Source organism: Eschrichtius robustus, chromosome 6, assembly GCF_028021215.1.
Source record: "Eschrichtius robustus isolate mEscRob2 chromosome 6, mEscRob2.pri, whole genome shotgun sequence".
NCBI lineage: Eukaryota > Metazoa > Chordata > Mammalia > Artiodactyla > Eschrichtiidae > Eschrichtius > Eschrichtius robustus.
The window spans coordinates 98314754-98336267 of NC_090829.1; the positions used below are offsets into that span (position 1 = coordinate 98314754).

General features: G+C 39.1%; 1 protein-coding gene across 1 annotated transcript in view; it reads left to right on the forward strand.

Annotated features, from left to right (window-relative positions):
• ABI3BP (ABI family member 3 binding protein) overlaps window positions 1-21514 on the forward strand; it is a 113553-nt gene that overhangs the window by 58094 nt on the left and 33945 nt on the right. Inside the window, exons 41-46 of the mRNA XM_068545581.1 lie at window positions 3559-3624; window positions 5519-5593; window positions 13402-13479; window positions 15322-15414; window positions 18455-18583; window positions 19098-19166. Of these exons, the coding sequence (XP_068401682.1) occupies window positions 3559-3624; window positions 5519-5593; window positions 13402-13479; window positions 15322-15414; window positions 18455-18583; window positions 19098-19166 (510 nt within the window). The remainder of the gene's footprint in view (window positions 1-3558; window positions 3625-5518; window positions 5594-13401; window positions 13480-15321; window positions 15415-18454; window positions 18584-19097; window positions 19167-21514) is intronic.

A 21514-nucleotide genomic window follows, 5' to 3' on the forward strand; every position in this document is an offset into this window, starting at 1 on the left:
ACCTCTAGCATATGGGAGAAAGCCCAAAAAGCAAGAGCAAATAATTTTTTAAAGAGTTGTAAGACAAATTTATTGTACTCAGTTGTCAGTTATAATTGGGGAGGGAGATCTGTGGAAGAAACAAAGCAATAAGAGGAAATGATAATAAAATAAATCTAATTTTAAGGTATATTTTATAATAAGCTGATCAGTACTTGTTCTAAATAAACATGACTGACAATACTCTCTATGGTACAGGACAGTTCCTGTAAATTTTCTAAATATTTTGAACTTGTTTCATTTAATTTTTATAATGGTTTAAATGTTTATTTTATTATTTACTTTATTACCTTTCTACTTATTAACTTTTATTTATTTAAAAAATATACACAGAAGTAAGGAGCCAGTATAATGACAGTCCTCCCATACCCTCATTAATAGCTTCAGCCATTAACAGCAGATGTTCAATCCTATTATGTCCATACCACATCCTGATTTTTATATGTTTATTTTTTAATGTTTTTGCAAACCTCTTTAATGTCTGGCTTGAAAGAAGATAGCTGGATTCTCATAATCAAACACATTGATGTTTTTACAGCAAAACATATAAATATTTACAATAAGCAGGGTAAATACTCTATTCAGCTCAGGTTGTATTGCCAAATGAGAAAAAGATTTCAGCTTTTTAAAGCTTTGTAGATTTCAGAATTGAGGATAAAAATCATAGACCTGTTCTTTTCTTGTTTTTGCTTTTTCTTACTTTAATGGGAGTATCAATATTTTTATCAAATTGCTTCTAGAACATGGTTTTATTAGATGAGTTTCACAGTTGATTGGATGTATATCCAGGATTTGATATCATTCTATGAATTGTCTTAACATATTTATATAATGTACTGTATTTTAATTACTTTCTTATGTTCTGAGGATCCTTAGCTTGAGCCTAACTTGTGCAGCTCTGGGATTCACACTTTTCTAGACTCATGCCAAGACTCTTTAAAGTGGGCTCACCAGAAATGCATTTCCAACCTGGTCCAGGCCAGTAACACTTCTTGGGAGTATAGGGTCAACTTTAGTAACAGCACACTGTGTGTCCTAGGGTCACCCTCTGACCCAACCCTCATAAACGCGTGCCTGAGCTCTATGGACAAGGAGGTCAACCTACTGTATTATTTTTGTTGTGTTGTGTTTTGTTTCTAATAGTAGGCATCAGATGCGCAAGACAGCACACAACAATTTGAGAGATGCTGTAGGGGTGAAATTGTTTCTCTTGGTCTTCATACTCCACCCACGCATGTACCAGGACCTTGTGGCTTTTTGGTCTCCAAGCCCTCAGCAGTGGGGCCCAAGTGCTCCAAAGAAACTTAGTGCCTAAAGCCTACAGCATGAACCTACTAGTAGGATCTCTGGCACATTTTCTCTGTGCCATTCTTGCTTCTTTGTCTGCTGAGATAATTCCCTGCAGCTATAACCTAAACCCTGACCTATTCAAGCTTCTCTCCTTTGCCCCTCTCGTATCAACCCATGGTAGAAATCCACTTGGCCAGAGGCATTCTGGGGCCATTTTGATTATTTTACTTATTTCAGCCCCCTGATCCTTATGCCACCCAGGGAAGGTTGTACCCTTCTTCCCCTCTCCCTATACTGGGCAAAACAAAGGTCCTTCAAGGTATTTCTCCTATAATCCTTGTTTGTCTATTTTTGATGTTATCTTTGTCAAGTATTTTTAGTGTTTTTTTTAAATGATTTTTATAAAACTCTTTAGATATGAAGCCATCTTTTAAAATTATTTTTATTATTAGTCACCAAAAACTATGTGGAGATGTTATTTACAATGTTACATTCTCACAATGCACCATTGTCTTTTTTTTTTTTTTAATTTAAAATTGAAACCCTCAAGCAGTTTTCTCAAGGCCATGTGTTACCTGGTGATGAGCTATGTGAATAACTCACAGCCCAAACATAATTTATATATCAGCTCCTTTATAAAAAGTTCTTTCAAGATTTAAGTAAAGACTGTAGAAAAAATAAAACCAAAATTCTGATCCTGTGGCTTTGAAATAATGAATGTAGTGCTGATTATTTCTGTATTCTGCTCTGTTTCTTTTCTAAAGTTTTAAAATTCATATGTGTTCTAGAATGATACTAATAAGAGCCATGATTCTTATATTTCTTTAAGCAAAAGCAATCTAACATTGAAGAAATTAACAAGAAAGCTGAAATATGTTCAACTGACAGGGAATCCTACCACTCTCAAAGAAAATTGAAGAAAAACATTTGCAAATCATCATCACACATTTTAGGGCATGTGAGAATTGATTATTTTTAAATAAATCAGTACCTCTGTTCACTCTAGTTATTACACTTTGAAAGGCCCACATTAAACCTACAGAGAATTTCAGTATGTGTCTGCTGGTTTTGGCCTGAGTATGGCAAAATTCTACTCATCAGTCTTCGCGTTGGAAGTTTATAAATGAGCTACATTATAATCTGTTTTGCAGGTATATTTTTTTTAATGTGGTAGGCAAGGCATTTGCTGATTTATGGTTACATAAATACCCATTCAAGATGTGAACAAAATCACTGAAATGGTATAATCTACTTAACAAAGTTTGCAAGAAAATTTTTTCCAGTCTTAGCTAAAGCATTACCAAGAAAGTTGGTGGCAGGAGGCAACATGGTGTGTCAAGGGTGGCAGAGGAGGGAAGGCAAGGATAGACACATCCCAGGATGGATGCACACTTTAAGAGCTTAGGGAGCAAAAATATTTCAGCTGAGTTTCTCATGAATTTGCCTGCTTACAATAGTCACTAATTTTTTTAATGTATTTGACAACTCTTCATTAATGGTCCTCACTGTGCCAGGCCCTGGATAACAGGAGCAGGAAGTAACAAGGTGGCATGTTGGTCCCAGGGCTGTCTGAGTTCTTGATCTTTGCTCACCCTCTCTTGATGGGCAGGACACCAGAGGTCATCTTCTCTCATCCCTAAAATTTTAATGGATGGCACTAAGTGAGTATTTATTCACTTCAGGGTTCATGAGCTAAGACATTTAGATACAGACCACATGTTTCTACTCTTTTCTTCTTACATACCTAAAAATATTTTTCTTTCTGCCTTTAATATTATTTGTCTTCTTTGGCAAAATAATGTTTCACAGTGACTTCCTAATTGAGAGATGTGAATGGATGGATGGATGGATGGGTTGATGGACAGATGGACAGACACATGGATAGATGGAGGGGTAGATGGTTGGCTTATATGTTTACCATATTAAGCAACCATGTGGTGAAATAAATGCCCCTGAAAAACATGGACTAAATGATGACTAATCCTTAACACACATTACCAATGACCTACCTCACTTTGACTATGTGCATCTTTAATTTCCAGTCATGAATATTTTCACTTGCTTTATTTTCCTTTAGCATCAATGCTGTAATGCATACCTGGAGATTTAAGAATATTCTTTATACTTCCATGCAAAGTGTACAAGTTGTTGGTCTGTAGAGTACTAAATCTCCATTTATTGAGCTCAGGAGTGCTGGTTATTAAATGTGAAACGTTTCCTCTGTTTCAGCACCACACAGATTGTATACAACTCCTGTGAAGCCCAGAACACCCGACAAACCACACATCAGACCTGGTAAGTTGTTTCTCTTTCTGATGACCTAAATAATCAGCATATCTGAGAAGATACAAAATGTATTGAGGAATTCCCTGGCGGTCCAGTGGTTAAAACTCCACACTTCCACTGCAGGGGGCATGGGTTCAATCTCTGGTCAGGCAACTAGGATCCCACATGCTGCATGGCACTGCCAAAAAAAAAAAATATTGAAACAGCCAAATATACCAAATGAAGGCTATATATCCTTAAACTGAAATAAATTACATACAAAATTCTGATCCTTGTGGGTAAGTAGAGAGGAAATAATGAATCCATGGAAGTGGCAAGACTTGACTGAGCCTTTTAAGGATAATCAGATTTAGAGACCACCACGGAAGCTTAAAAATATAAAAGCATTTTTTAAATAGTATTTTTGCATAAATCACACATACTTTTCCCTCCTTCTTCAGTTTTCCATGGCAGTTATAGAGATAGCATTAGCATTAGCTATGATATATTACATGTTTCAAATGTTATCTTTTAAGAAAAGACCTCTTCCATTATAAAAGGCTCTTGTTCTGGGAGAATATTTTTACTTGATTCTTTCAGATTAAAAAAAACAAAACAAAACACATTTTACAGGTTGTAAACATCAAAGTAAAGTGATAATAAACTGGAAAATACTTTTTTATTTTTGACCACGACATGCGTCTTGCAGGAACTTAGTTCCCTTACCAGGGATAGAACTTGGGCCCCAGCAGTGAAAGTGCTGAGCCCTAACCACTGGACTGCTAGGGAGTTCCCAGAAAATACTTTAAATCTACTAAACTCACCAAAGGATTTAGGATCTCCCTCACTGGAGCTTGTTAGTGAAAAGTTAACTTGGGGGTTGATTGGGTCCATATAAATCACTCCTATGCTAACGTACAAGTTGGACCAGAGACTCTGGTGTCTTCTGTCCCTTTTCTCCTCTGTGAGTCTAAGAAGTTTTAAAGTTCTAAATGACAAAAATGGCTTATAAGCTAACATTCCCAGTGAACATCTCTCCAGGCACATGGAAGAAAGAACAAATACATTTTTCTTTGATTTATGGAGGAACCCATATTTTTTGGAATAATCCTCCGACTCCATGTGATTTTTGTATCATGATAACTGTTGAGAATTGAACGTGTGGCTGGTTATATTAAACCTTTCTACAAAATAAGGAAACAGTAACAATAATGGCTAACAGTGACGGTGTGCTAACCATGCATCCTGTGAGGTAAGGCTGAGGAAGCTAAGGCTTAAGAAGGGCTAGGAAGTGGATTCGAAGGCAAGCAGTCTGGCTTCAGAACTCACTCTCTTAATCGCAATACACTTAGTGCTTTTCCTTGAAAACTCTGCTTAATGGAAGATAAAACAGCTGACTTCAATGTTTTTATAATATTATGACTCTCAACAGAGTAGGAGAGAAATTTCAATGGTTTTATCATAGTTCTGTGTTTAACGGTGGACTTGGGCCAAGATTATGAGGGAGCATATGTACCTAGAGACTCCTCCAAAAGGACCACCAACTTATGTGTTAGGAGGCCTTGACAAATAAATACACATCAAGTTTTGGGTTTTCTTTCGGCATATGTAGTCCTGATCTTTCTTCAGTTCCATTTTGGAATGTATCTAGTGCTTATAAATGAAGCCAGCTAGTTCCCACTTAGAAATATAAATTCCCTCTATTTTTTCAAGTCTCAGAGTACATACTCAGGTCTCAAATTCAAGTCTATGATTTTTATACCAGACTTGTGATTTCTATATTCTGAACAATAGTTTTTGGTAAGTCATCATATTTTTATTGCCCAGTTAAATGACTTCCAATTCTCTGGAAACTTTTATTTTCCTTGGCTACAAATTTTCAATTAAAAAATGTCTAAACTATTTATTTCCCACTTTATTGTAGTTCTGAATAGGACAACTACAAGACCTAGTAGACCCAAACCCAGTACAATGCCCAAAGGGAATGGAATGGGAACAGGTAATGATCACAAATTTATTTCCTTTTGATCCTATTAAACTCTAAATGTTTTCATTCAATTTTTATGACTTTGTTGAATGCACATTTCAATTCCTTTTTTACCAGTTTTGTTAGTACAGCCAGTTTTGGAAGTTCATAGAATTGAAACTTGTGATTCATTCCGAAGTCAAAATTTCAACAACAACAAAAAAATTTCAAATGTCTCTGAAAAGATTAAAAAATAGTTTTTCAATTTTCTCAGCCTAGTCCACTAAATCAGCTACAGCTACAATATATAGTCTTGATTCTTAAAAATATCCTGAGTATGAATTATTGAATTAAAATATCAGAATAGCTGTTTCCCTAATTTCAAAACACTTTCTATATACAGGTTTGGTCTTTGAGACTGTTATCAGTTCGTTTTCCAGTTTATAATTTCACAAGTACCATTGAAATTTTTTTAAAACACTCAGATCTGTTAGCCACCTGGAATATGACATTTAAATGAGAAGAGCAGTTAGCAAATGATCACCCTGGTTACAAGCATATCAGTGTTTCCAGATCATTCAGTTTGATTCAATGACATTGCCCTAATCCAGTCTGGTCTATGGGACATCATACAGATAAATAGGACAATGATCTGATAAAAGTTCAAACACTCAACTCACCAAGTGGATAAATGGTGGTTATTAAATGCCTTAATATGGGATTGCATTGTTCCCTTGAAATATTTTTTAAATAGTGCAAATCTTGTGCCTGCTTATGTAAAAAAGCATAAAAATTACAGTTTATTTAATATGTATATAAAAAATCAACCCATAATTATTCCCTAATGAGAAAGAGATGTGAATACTACCTGAAGGCGTGTATTCAGTCTAAAAACGATTTAGATTTTTTTTTAAGTATGTGTTCTTGTACTCGGTTATTACAATATCTGAAGTTCTAGGAATTCACTTCCCTTCAATTAATGAGGCAGATAGTATAAATTCCTGACTCATGAAAAGCAAGAAAGCATTCCAATATCTATTTATGCTCAGCTGCTCCTTTTATTTTTCCCAAATGGGATTAGGCAGTTCATAGTGTCTCAGATTGATGTAAACAGTCTGGCTCTAAACAGAGCCACCTTCTTAATATTCAAAATAATTCCCTGGAGTTTGCCTAAGTAAAAATAGAAGAAAGTATTTATGTCAACAAAACAAAGAACAAGTAGCTATGATCAAACTTGAAAGCCATTAACCTTCAGTATAATCATGCATTGATTCTCACAAGGAAAATTCTGTCTTTTGGAGGGAAAACAGAGCATTATTATATTTTAGTTTATCAGCAATATAAATATTTTTTCCAGAGCCACTTGTAATACAAACTGACATCTGTTACCCTCTTGTGTAGATAAAGTCAACTTTGTAATAACTCACCTTACTTAGCTTTGAAAGGATGATCTCTTACCAGGACTTCTTCAGTTTAATTAGTTGGTTGCTGGTAGAAATAGATTGATGGACTACTGAGCCCGCACGCCACAACTACTAAAGCCTGCACACCTAGAGCCCATGCTCTGCAAAAAGAGAAGCCACCATCACAATGAGAAGCCCACGCACCACACTGCAGAGTAGCCCCTCCTTGCGGTGACTAGAGAAAGCCTATGCACAGCAATGAAGACCCAAGGCAGCCAAAAATTAATTAATTAATTAATTAATTTTTAAAAAATGAGCAGACAGGATATTAGCAAGAATAGAGATCTAAACAGCACCATCAACCAAATAGACTCACACAATTATGGTGAAATGATGTGGGGCAAAGGTACAAAGGCAGTTCAACAGAGAAATGAAAGTGTTTTCAACAGATGGTGCTGGAAAAACTGGATATCTGTATGCAAAAACACTAAACAAAACAAAAACCAAACAAACAAACAAAAAAACAACTCCTCTACCTAAACAAAAAGGAACTCAAGGTGGATCATAGATCTAAATGTAAAATGTGGGGCTTCCCTGGTGGTGCAGTGGTTAAGAATCCACCTGCCAACGCAGCAGACATGAGTTCAAGCCCTGGTCCAGGAAGATCCCACATGCCGCAGAGCAACTAAGCCCGTGTGCCACAACTACTGAGCCTGCACTCTAGAGCATGCGAGCCACAACTACTGAGCCCATGTGACACAACTACTGAAGCCCGCATGCCTAGAGCCTGTGCTCCACAACAAGAGAAGCCACCTCAATGAGAAGTCCACACATCACAATGAAGAGTAGCCCCCACTCGCAGCAACTAGAGAAAGCACACGCGCAGCAATGAAGACCCAACACAGCCAAAAATAAATAAATAAATAAAATTTATTTTAAAAAAAGAAAAGAAATAGGTTGATAGGCACAGGTAAACAAAGCTGAGCTCATTGTTTCCCCTTTCCTTGCTCCACTACCATCCCCAATCAAAATGTTTTGCACATGTTCTATGTTCTGATGTCTGTCTATTGGGATCCCCCTTCAGGGAAGGACTTGCTGCCTACCTGAAGGGAATGAAGTCAACAGACAGTATCCCACTGTCATATCCTTCAGGGTCAGCCTCAGCTGAGAGAGCCTTGATTGGACATATGGGTCGTACATCTCCTTGTCTACCACAACATATAACAACCAAATGATATTTACCTCAGGAATGCAAGATTGGCTTAACATTCAAACTAATTAGTGTAATTTACCACATTAACAGAGCAAAGGAAAACATCATATGATCATCTCAATAAATTAAAAAAAAATCAACCATTAGACAAAATTCAAAAACCATTCATGATGGAAACTCTCTGAAAACTAGGAATAGAAGGAATTTTCCTCACTCTGATAAAGGGCATCTGTGAAAAACCTACAGCTACCATCCTATTTCACAGTGAAAGTTTAAATGTTTTTCTTCTAACATCAAGAACATAAGCAAGGATTCCTACTTTTACCCCTTCCGTTGAAAATAGGAGTGGAGTGTTAAGCCAGAGCAATAAGGCAAGAAAAGAGGTAATGGTATAAAAATCGCAAATTACAGATGCCATTGTGTAGCATATTATGAAAGAAAAATTTAACAGCTCTTGAAGTATTTGCCTGGGAAATAGTGTCTTGAGAAATTGTTGAGAAAAAGAATGTTTTTAAATCTGTTCTCTTCAGGTTGTAGACTTACATGAGTCCACCTTACTTAGACTGTGCATAGTTTTGATCTAACTTGATATTATAGAAATGCAGATATTCACATCAAGTTTCTTTTCTTTCTTCTCTGACCCAGTCCTACTATCTCATTCATACTCACTTCTAACCTCTATTGAGTCTTAATGAGACACCATTTTTGTGTTAACTGATTCCTTATCCGACTTTGACATTTCACCCATAATATGTATGTTTCTTATCCATCTCACATATATTTTCCTATAGTCTTTCTTGCTGAAGTTTTCAGCACAGATATTTTACATATAAAAAAATCAGTTGATAAAAGGATGTGTTTAGGATTTATAGGACATATTCTTCATGGTCTTAGGCCACTTAATGTTGTGGCTTTGGAACACTAAAAAAGAAAGATTCTGAGGCCTCAAAACTATGGCCCTTGATTCTTTGGGCCTCTATACAATTCTTGCAATGATTCCATAAACCCCAGGAATCTTTATCTTGAGCCAAGTTTCTTAATTTATAGCATCATTATAGATATTTACCCTGCTTTATGTTTATTTCACATGTATATGTATAAATATTTCTCCACCTTAAAGTTAGAAAGTAGCCTTCAGAGAATGAAATTTTAGGTAGGTCATTCTTCCAGCAGTCTGCTTTTTCAGGGTTTCCAGAGATGTGTCTCAGCTTAATTGATATGTTCTACATGTTATAACCAACTTGAGATCTGACTCCAGAGATGCAACAGCATGCCCTAGACCAAGGGGATTGCACAAAGTACAATCCCACAGACCAAACCCAGCTCACTGCCTTTTTTTTTGTAAATAAAGTTCTATAGAAACATGGCTTGCTTTCACAATGCAGTGGCAGAATTGAATAGTTGTGACAGAGACAGTATGGCCCACAGAGCTGAAAATATTTACTGTCGAACCCTTGACAGAAAAAATTTGCCCATTCTGTGCTAGACAATCTCTCCAACTTTCTCCCTATGGAAGGAAGCTGCTGAGTTGTGCAACGATTCTTTCATTCCACTGACATTTATTGAAAGCCCATTATGTGCCAGGCAAAATGTAGTTTGCAAACCACCTTGGCACATGTGGTTTGGCAGATATGTTAGATACCTGAACCCCAAACTCCTTTCTCTACTCCGTCTTCTCCTAATGAGGAATCCACACTTCACTGACCCCACACGGAGTGTGCCTGACGACCAGAACCTAGACCCCTCCAAGGTGAGGAATGTGTCTGTCTGAGCTGTGGCGAAATCTTTCAGTCTGCTGGCTCCTCAGCCCTGACTTTTTAGCCAGGCGCTAAGATTTGGAGACAAGGGTGAGGAAACCAATCATCCATAAATACCACTCCTTTTGGTCACAGGGAATAGTCTCTGATACATTTGGAAATTGATTCCCAGTTTACTGTGTTTGTTTGCAAAGTTTCTGTTGCCATGGTGAAAAATACCCAAATCCTTACTTCATTTTTGACAATAAATTGCTAAAGAGTGAACTATGTAAATCCAGATATTTTTGGAGAAGTCCCATATGGCAATGGGTGTTCACACTGAAGCTGAAGTCTTGGTTCTTCCAGAGCCAACTCTGCCCTTTAGAAAACAGTAGATTAATCCTGCCTGAGGGAAAAAGAATTCAGGTTGCAGCCTGGGCCAGACTGGCTGATTGCCAATTCCTGAGGATTCTTTCTCTGCAGTAGCTCTTATTGGCTTCTCCTTTGCCCTCCCATTGCCTCTCTGCTACCTTTGGCATTTATTTGCTCTCCTCATTTCAGGGCCACAGAAGTTCACTGGTCTCCAGGTCCCGTGCTCATACTACTCCTGGCTGACATGCAAACCACAGCTAGGTGGAACCAAGGCCAGAACTGGAGTTCAGTCTCCTGTCCCCAGTTCAATGCTCTTTCCCTGCGTCCCACAGCTGCCTTCTGCTGGGTTCTTACCAACATTCTCATCCACTACTGACTTTTCTCTGTTTCTAAAGGCTGGACAAAGTCCAGTTTAGCAGCTGACATTCTATTGATTTGGGTACTTAACCTATAAGAATCGTAACAGTATGATGCTTCCATCTCTGCCTATACAGAAAGTGACAGAAAATGGCTCATTTCTGCTGATTTCTCCCATAACTGGAAAAGAGGCCAGGGATGTTTACATGTTTGATCTTATTCATAAAGTAATCCTGCAGACTTTTGTATTCTCTCCTAGATCTCCATTTCACCAGCCTGTGACTTGTTGGATTTGCATGTGCCTGGTTGGGAAACCATGTCATCCTTGTATTTCTGAGTCCCACACACCAGTGGCATGGCTGAATGACACATGCTTGCCAGCCATGGCTGTTTAGCCCTTACCCAGTGGTGGCACTTCAAACCACCCAAAAGAAAAAGTATAGGACTTGAGGGCTAAAGTCAGAGTCATTGTGAAGAGTAAGAGAAGCGTTACAAAACAAAATTCAACCAAGTAAATTTGAAGATTTAATTGGCTTTATTCAACAATTTATGAATCAGGCAGCATCCCATCTAGCACCCAGAAGGGCACTCTGAAGGGCTGTACAAAATGGAAGGTTTTTTTTTTATAGGAAGAAGGGTGGGGCAAGGGAACTATTAGCAATAGAAAAGAAAATAATATTTTTAGGCCAGGACAACTTCTTTTTGGGTAGGAGGGAATTGCATGGGTTTTATGTAGATTGCCTCTTCTTCCTCTGGGGGATGAAGGGTGTGGTGCTGACCAGAGAATTCCAGACTGGTTGATTGAGATTACATTTCTGGGGAAGGTCAAAACTGCAGTTAAGTCAGGTTTTAAGTCTAGGCTTGGTATCATGGGCTTTAGCACAGGTGATGCCATTTTGGGCCTGTGGTTTTCTCTTTAACAGAGAGAAGAAGATGACAGGAAAAAGCACTCTGTACTATCCCAATTATAGCTTAAGAGATGGGCTTAAGCTGGGCACACATGGGTGTGAATGCCTCCACTTCAGCTGTGAGTCTTTGGGCAAGTGCTTACTCTCCCCTTGCCTTGGGTTTCCTCATCTGTGAGACCCGGGTGGTATCTCCCACCCAGAAGAGTTGTATGGATCAAATCACATCATGAATATGTAAGGTGCTTGTGCAGTACTGGATCAAAATACTTTGTTTTTTTTAAGGGTGGAAAGATTTGGAGAAAGGCTATGAAGAAGGATCTACTGAAGGCACACATAGCCTACTAAGCTTCTAGAGGATATAATACAGTTTTACCCTCGAAAAATAGTGGTAAATCAGATCTCAGCAAGCCAGGTTATCCCAGAGACACAAATGAAAGCACTTTGCATTCCCTTAAGCCATGGACAGAGTAACCACCCGAATGAGTCATTTCCCACCGCCATTACCACTAAGAGGAGGGCACAGGAAGAAGACTAATGAGCTATTTGTTCTCACAATGCCTGTGGGATGAGCAACAAAATAGTCAGTGACCACAGAAACATTTTTTTCCTACCACAAATAAACAGCAGTTGATTCATGGCTACATACAAACATTCACCTTGATTTTATATGTTATCTCTTATTCAAATAGCAGAGGGTGTGGGATTGTAATATTAGGTTTCATAAATTAAAGTTAATCATAATTATTATTATATCTGTTAATAATACTAATAAGTTAATATTATAATGCTGATTAATGCCCATTATAGTTATAATAATTTCATAAATTAATGTGAAAATATCAGCTTCTGTTGTATACTTAATATATCTGCCTACACATTAAATGAGACTGGGTGTATAATGTCCCTACAGAGTCCTGGAACTCAAAACAGGGTTGTTCTTGTGCTTGTCCTTGTTAATATACTAACTAGTATATTAATTCAATGTTTATTCTTATTTTTTAATCGGTGAATTATAGTCAGGTCCTCAGAGTATGGATTCTCTTTTTAGGATGAGCCATAATATCTAAGATAATATTTACTTTTGAGATTCGAAAAAACATCTGTTCCTATTATTTCTTGATGAAGACTGCCGGCCACATCAGGGAAGATTATTTTATAATGTAAAAGAATAATAATTTTTAAAAAGCAGGACAAAAACTAAATTGGTTCCCTCTACCCTTAGGATTGCTACCCAAAACCCTAGCACCAGATTGTGTTTGAGGGACTTAAGAGATAAAATAGCACGCAAAGTAATTTTCAGGTCAGTTTCTTCCAAACAGTAATTTGGAATTCTAGGCGTGCCCAGGCCTAATTTACAAATCTCAAAAGCACAGATCCAGTCTGTGGCCTAACCAGCCTTCTAGCCAAGAACTCTCAAAAAATATTTTTAAAGTCAATTCATTAAGTACAAACCCAAACACACTGGAATTTGAAGGGTTTTCATTGAGGTAGAGGAGTTGGAGAAAATTTTTTTAAAAACCACAAAATTTGCCCATGAATATTGGCAAAAAAACAAACAAACAAAAAAATAGCCAATCACTGTAGATGAACTACTCCTGGCAAAACAATATCACCCAGGCAGGCAGTGCGGGGTGGGCATCGTAGAAAATTAAGGCAAAACCACGTTCTGCAATCAAACACTAACTCTTCAGAGAAAAAAATCACAACTAATGAATGCAGTAGGGCTTTAAGTGTTTTTTCCTATACGCAGATGGGAGAAGCCAATCAAACTGTCTGAGCACAAAAAGTTTCTGTGAAGAATATTTACCACATTTTTGCTATCTATTTATTCTGTCATCCTCTCTGCTCACAGGGGTCAAGCAAGCACCACTGCCATCCAGTGCTGATAGAAATGTGTCAGTGGACTCTTCTCACTCCACAAAAAAACCAGGTAAGGAATAAAATGCTGACTCCCTCACTCAGCTCTGCTCCGAAACTTGTAACTGCAAGTGACATGTGCTGCAGCAAAAAAAAAGTAACATCCTCACCGTCCCCAAAGCACCAGAACCATGCTAACAGTACCGGGGTATTGCTAGATAAACATACCAAAATATTATCTTCGGGAAAATGAAAAGTGCTTTACGCACAAATTGAATATTAATAAGAACCTGTAACGAGGCACTGATTTAATAATTACTTTAGATAATGTTCTGAGGGGCCACGGTGGACAAATGCTGAAGCGTAACGGTAGATTCTAGCTTTCATCCTATACAAGTTTTGTTTTTGTGTAATTTATTATAATATCCTTTTGCCTGAAATGATTTATGTTTCTAATTTGAGGCTGTGCTCTATATAATAGGCCAAAATTATGAAGCGATAATATCTTTGCATTGAATAAGAACTCTGTGCTTTTAAAAGGATGCTGTGAAATCTACTCTGATGTATTAATGTCTGGGTTAGAGATCTATATTCTATCGTCACCACTCACTCTCCCTCCCGCCCTGCAGTACATGCACACACACATGCACGCACCTGCACAATTCCTAATGTCCCAGGAAGTACTTAAAGCCACAGGGCATTTTCCTGGATTGTCAATTTTACTTGAAGATTTTTTTATATACTTTTTTTTTTTTGATTAATTTATTTATTTTTGGCTGTGTTGGGTCTTCGTTTCTGTGCGAGGGCTTTCTCTAGTTGCGGCGAGCAGGGGCCACTCTTCATCGCGGTGCGCGGGCCTCTCACTATCGCGGCCTCTCTTGTTGCGGAGCACAGGCTCCAGACGCGCAGGCTCAGTAGTTGTGGCTCACGGGCCTAGTTGCTCCGCGGCATGTGGGACCTTCCCAGACCAGGGCTGGAACCCGTGTCCCCTGCATTGGCAGGCAGGTTCTCAACCACTGCGCCACCCGGGAAGCCCCTACTTGAAGATTTTTAAACCAAGATATTATGCAAAGAAAGAGATGAATTTTTAAGCTATAACACAAGACTTAAAAGAAAATTTGGGTTAAGGTGGGCTGCTCCAGGTACCTCGAGCCTCGTCCGCCTTTGTGCAGATTATAAAAAGGTGTCTCTTCCCTTTGCCCTTCAGGCAAACCATTTAGAAAAACGTTCCTTTCCTCGGGGCTGGCAGCCTTGCACCAGGGCTCATGGGTGGGTGAGAGAGCAGAGTGGATGTGAAACTTTGCCTCTCACTTACAGCTCCCTGGCCAGGTGCCCTTGTGTGGTGACTCTGCTCTCCATGGCCACAGGCTTATTGCTTCTGCCATCAGGGCTATTTTGTTGTAATCTTTTGAGAAGTTCTGAAAGTGCTTGTTTAATTATAATTAAATAATAGAGTTGGAGGATGGGGTGGAACACCTACTAAAGGAGAAATTATATGCTTTACCAACTCAAAGCTAAAATGGTGTAAGAATTGTAGCCTGCAAATCAAAGGTAATTGGAGATAATGAGACGCAGAAATGCTACTGTTGAGTCTATATAGGAAACTAAAGATGATAAGTTCTATACATCTGTGTTCTACTTTTCCTTTCAAAGGGCAGATGCACTGCTATATTTTCATCTATAATTAGAGAATATTTTCCCCATACACAAATGTGCTTCATTATCCCTGGGTACGTTACGAGCACTAATTTAGAAGAATATCAGAAAGTATTGCAGGCACTTTTCTATAGAATCTATTCTCTCTCATCCAACTGCTACTTGTCAAACATTATATTTTTTTTAAATCCGTGATTTTTATGGAGTGAATCCTTATGACCACTTTATCTGTAATATAATCTCCTAGCTACAATCCCAGGCATTCTTCGCCCACCCTTGCCACCTAGACCCACGCCCCCACGAAGAAAGCCTTTACCACCAAATAATGTCACCGGAAAGCCAGGAAGCGCAGGTACGTCAATCACATACCTTCCTTCTCCCTCCTTGATTTCACTGGCCAAACGCAAGCCCTTCTTGGTGTGATAGCTCAAGCAATGGACGAGCCCTTGGTGTGTGTGACATGTGCCTGTTTTGGCCCCAAAGACCAGACTGTAAATTATAGTTTTGAGGACTCATATCCTGATTCTGGGTGGGTGGGGTGAAAGCAACCATCCGTGTCCATCTAGGCCAGTTTGCTTCTTAGATGCTGTGTGCTTGGTGCTGAGACAGAAGCTATCACAGGTTCTTCAAAAAGTGGATTATTTTGGATGAGATGTTTTGTGCTGCCAGCCCACCAGGTGTAATGGAAAATGTCGTCCACTCATCATCCTGTCTCTTGAGATAGAATCCTTTACATCTAATTGATAGCTCCCCTGTCCCCCAGCCTTCGTGCTGACCCCAGTATTACGGTGCAAGGGGAAAGATTGGGAACTGGGATACTCAGGGTGACTGAGCAGGTCTAGCCTGTGCAGCAAGGCAGGAATATAATTTAGAAGTCAAGCTGCCTCTCAGCTTGCTCACATGCCTCTATCCTAGGGTATGTGTTGTCTTCTTCCCATAGAATGACCACTCCGAGTCACCTGGGATACTTGTACTTCATCCTTGTCTTGAAGAAGCCTTCTCTAGCTGCCCAAAATAGACCTAGCATTGCCTCTCTGTTCTACTTTTCCTTGAAACATACCTCTGTTAGAGCAAACCACTGTTTTATACCTATTTGTTTGTGTACTTGTCTTCCCCTCCTATATCATGAGCTCTTTGATGACAGATGACATTTTCTCTGAATTCCCAGAACCAAATCCAGTGCTCACTGAGTGAATCCAGTAATCATTGAGTGAATATATGAGTGAAATTAAGAATCAGTGAATGCAGTTCAGAGGAAAGATTCACCTCACTTTTCTTAAAGTTTCTTCCAGTGGACCTGCCAGCAGATCAGATCATGTTCCCATTTTTCCTCCCTCTTCCTTCATCTCTACTTCCTAAATATTCTGTAGTCAGAATCAGGATAACAGTGTTAAGGACAGCTGTGAAAGATGAAACTGATAAGGATTTCTGAGAAAGAGAATGGCTGTCACTCTTTTCACAGGATGAAGGAGGGTGTGGTGATGGAGAAGCTTTCAGGATGTAGCAAGGGGACAGTGGCCTCTAGATTGTTTTTCCCATCAGCTGAAGGAGGAATCAACCTCTCATCCATGCTGATGGTGCCTTCCTGGGTCCAGGCCTAGGGACATGGCCCCAGTGAGGAGACCAGGTTTTCCTCATTAATTGTAACCTGGGGCAGCTGTGACTTGAGCTTCTGTAGCTTTTAGTTCAGACTGAAAGTGACGCCTCAGTTTCCCCCATGGAAGAGTCAGGGGAACCTCCCACCCCAGAGCTCCCCTACAAGGCTGTGTGTCTTCAGCTGCACCTCCACGGCCTTGGTTCCTGCCATATGAAACCTTGCTCACTGCCATCAATAAGTGTAGCTTTGGTATAACTCACCCAGCCTGTGGGATGGTATAAACACATCCCACTTCTGAGATTAACTCTGGTGCCCTCCCTGCCCTGTGCTTTCCACCTCTAACTCAAAAGAAATGACTACACTGAAGAACCAAACACAAATGAGGTCAGTTATACAGATTTGGCCTGATGACCGTCACAGAAAGTGCGTACGGAATTCAGGAAATCAACTCAATGTCCTGGGAGTCCTCTGAACACAAGTCTTCTTGCACATGTGCCTCTGAGAACAGTCTTAGGCTACTACGAGGCATCTCCACCTGTCCCCTATCTCCAGATCTGCCGAGGCCTCTCAGTCCCGCTCTCCTTGCCGGGATAAATGCTGCTCTGCACCCTCTAAAAAGCTCCTTCGGGCTGCAGTGCAGTGTCTCATGGTTTTCACTCACCCTCTCATTGGGGCCTACTCCCACCAGGACCAGGAGCATAAATCTGCAGGGGCTGGCCCAGCAGCCCATCTGAATGGCTCATCTGTGATTCTGTGCTGGGCCACAGTCCTTGGGTCGGTCTTGTACCCCTTGACTCTCTATTGTCTGAGAATGATTCCTTTTCCCAGGAGGACTGTAAAACCTAATCTAGCCTCCACTCTATTCTACCCATACTTGCCTAGACCTTGGGATGCATCCTGTTTGGGAGACCTATAGGTGTTTTTAGAGTGGAGGAGACATTGTTGAATATAGCATCTCAGAGTGACACTGTTCTAGCTACAGGCCAGAATCACAGACATTACCTTAGAAACTTCTTCTTCTTCTTCCCCAGCCATCTCCCATGCCTGCCAACTAATCTGCAGTCAGGCCACTCCATCCCCTTGACATTTCTCATGTAAAACCCCTTCCATCCAGTCTCACTGCTTCTTACATTGTTCACCTCCTCTGCCCTTGCCTACGCAACTGCTTTAGTCTCTTGATTTCTCTGTCTGCCACCAGCCTTGCAACTTAACTGTTCACCCTCTCCTCATCTGCTCATGTTACTTCCCTAGGGGAAATCTTTTAACGGGTCCTTATCACCTAAAAATAATACCCAAATCCATGGTATGCAAGGGCCTTCATGAACTGCCCTTCCTGGCCCCCCCGTACTCTGCTCTCACTGCTCCTGGCACTCTTGGCTCTCATTCCTTCAAATTCAACACGCCACGTGATTTCATGCTTCCCTGACCTGGTTCTTCCTGCAACCTCTGACTAGAATACAGCTCCCAGTCTTACCTACTGGTCACTTCTCCTCTTTATTGGTACATCCTCTGGGAAGGCATTCCTGCCCTCCTCCCACCCAGCACTCATCATCTTTCCCCATAGACTTGTCCTCTCTGAGACCTTATCCCATGCTTTCACAATATCTATAATGCTTCAGTATAATTTGGCTCACACATCTCTCCCGATCAAGGACACCAGGTCTTATTTTCTCTCTAATCCTGGCATATAGTGCCAAGCCACACGGTAAGCGCTGATAAATATTTATTGAGTAAATAAATGGGGAACTCAGCAGGGCTCCCTATAAAGCCTGAATCCTTTGGCTCTACGTTACAGGAATCATTTCATCAGGTCGAGTAACGTCCCCACCCATGAGGGCAACACTCAGGCCTACTGAAGCCCCCATGGAGAGAACAGAGACAGATAAAAAGCAACCAACAGCTCCTGCCTCAGGAGAAGATCTTGGTTAGTATATCAGTCACTTCCCACTGGATGCTTAGCTACGAAGTACTAAAGGATTTCAAACTAGGGAAAAAAGAGTCCCAGTTCTGGATCATCTATTTTACTCAATTTTATGATTGCTATGAATTTTTTAATTTAAAAGTTATACTTATTTCTAACGTTTTATTATAGAATGTGCTCCTTCCCTTTGCAGACATAGAAGGAAGTTCCCAAGATCTTTAGGAAAGTCTTCCTAAAAAGATCTAGATTACCCAATGCTTCTTACTAAATCACATGTCATTACTAATTATGCGTATCTTAATTTATTAATGAGTATTAGCTACTTGGTTGTAATCTTTGAACCATTATTTATTACACTGAAGGGCACCAGCAGGACACAATTAAAGGCCTTTTAGTGTGGATAATATGTGTAGTAATAATAATAATAATTGAAATCAAATTGCAAGGAATTGACTAGGAGGCATATGTATTAAATATTTATAGTTTTACTATTTTTCATTGTATCTTCCATTCTCAGGTAATATGACTGACTTTAGCTCAAGTCCAACAAGAGAAACTGACCCTCTTGGGAAGCCCAGATTCAAAGGTATGTATGACTGGCTCCAAATCTTAATTTTAACAAAGCTATCTTTGGTGGGTGTATCAGTCAGCTGTTGCTGCGTAATAAACAACCACAAAATCTTAGTAACATACTCTAAAAAGGATTTCTTTCTCATGTGTCTACAAATAGCCTGGAGGTCAGCTGATCTCCCATGTGTTTGGCTGGGTGGTTCTACTTCTAGCAACAGATACAGCTGGGCCTCTTATAGGTTGGGCTCAGGTCTGCTCCACATCTGTTCATTTTGGTGCCCAGGATGAAGGACTAACAGTGACCCAAGAGAAGCCATTCTCATGACAGTACAAAGTGAAGAGAGGGAGAGTCCAAAAACATGACCACATTTCAAGCTCCCTCTTATGTTATACCTGCCAATATTCAATGGCTAAAGAAAGTCACATAGCCAAGCTCATAACAAAGATTGGGGAAGTACACTCCTTCCATAGATATAGAGAATATTTTTGAAATATTTGTTTGGCTGCGCCGGGTCTTAGTTGCAGCACGCTGAATCTTTGTTGCCACTTGCGGGATCTTCGCTGTGGCATGCAGGATCTTTTAGTTGCAGCATGCAGGATCTTTTTAGTTGCAGCATGTGGGATCTAGTTCCCTGACCAGGAATCAAACCCAAGCCCCCTGCATTGGGAGTGCAGAGTTTCAGCCACTGGACCACCAGGGTAGCCCCTAGAGAATGTTTTTGAACAGTAATCTAATCTACCACAGTAAAAGAGAGATTATATGATATAGAACCCAGTATTTCCTTTTGTGATATGTTTTTCTGAAGTATAAAATTTGATAAATTTCAACATATGTATATACCCATGAAATATCATCACAATCAAGATAATGAATACATGCACCACCTCCAAAAGTCTCATCATGTACCATTATAATCCCTCCTCCTCACTCCTCCCACCCAACCTCTAGTCCCTAGGTAACTATATTATAGATTAGTATGCATTTTGGGGAATTTTACATAAATGAAAAAAATACAGTATGAACTTTTTGTATGTGATTTCTTTCACTCAACATAATTATTTGGAGATTCATCCATGTTGCTAAATGTATCAGTAGTTTATTCCTTTTTATTACTGACTAGTATTCTATTGTATGGATATATACTAATTTATTAAAACTGTTCATGACGTTTGGGTTGTTCTAATAAAGCTGCTATGACCATTCATGTACAAGTCCTTGTGTAGACATATGCTTTCGTTCCTTTTGGACAAATTCCAACAAGGAGAATGGCTAGATTGTATATAAATGGACATTTAACATTTTAAGGAACTGCCAAACTGTTTTCCACAGCAGTTGTACTGTTTTCCACAGCAGTTGTACTGTTTTGCCTTTCTGCCAACAGTATATGAGAGTTCCAGTTCCTCCACATCTTTGCCAACACTTGCTATGGTCAGTCTTTTTAATTTCAGCCATTTTAGTAAAGGTGTAGTGAAATCACAATCTGATTGTGATTTTATTTTGCATATCCCTAATGACTAAGGATGCTGAACATCCTTTCATGTCCTTATTTGCCATCTGTATATCTTTTTTGATGTGTCTGTTCAATTTTTTTTGTCTATTTTTTATGGAGGTGCTTATTTTTTTATTATTGAGTTTCAAGAGTGTTCATATTTTCTGGATTGAAGACCTTTTTCAGATATACACTTTGCAGGTATTTTCTCCCAGTGTTTGGCTTCTCTTTTTTAATTTTAATGAAGCTCAGTTTATCAATTTGGTCTTTTATATATAGATTGTATCTTTTATGTTATATTTAAGAAGTCATTGACTAATCAAAGGTCACAAAGACCTCCTCTGTTTCCTTCTAGAAATTTCTCCTGTTTCCCTCTAGAAGTCTTCTACTTTTACATTTAGGTCTATGATCCGTATTGAGTCAAATTTTCTATATGACACAAGGTATGAATGCATTTATTTTCTCGCTTATGGATATCCAATTGTTCCAGCATCATTTTTTGAAAAAACTGTTGTTTCTCCACTGAATTTACTTTGTACCTTTGTCAAAAATCAATTGTCCATATATATGTGGAACTATTTTGGGGTTTTCTAGTCTGTTCCATTGATCTATTTATCTACCTTTCCATCAGTACCACAGTGTCTTGATCACTGGTTTTATAATAAGCTCTGTGATCAGGTTATGTTAGTCTTCCAACATTGTTCTTATTTTTTAAAAGTTGTTTTGGTGACTCTAGGTCCTTTTATATTTCCATCTGAATTTTAGAATGAGTTTCTCAATGTCTAAAGAAAATAGCCTGTTTATATTTTTATTAGAATTGCATTGAATCTGTAGGTCAACTGGGAAACATTGACAGCTGTACAGTATTAAGTCT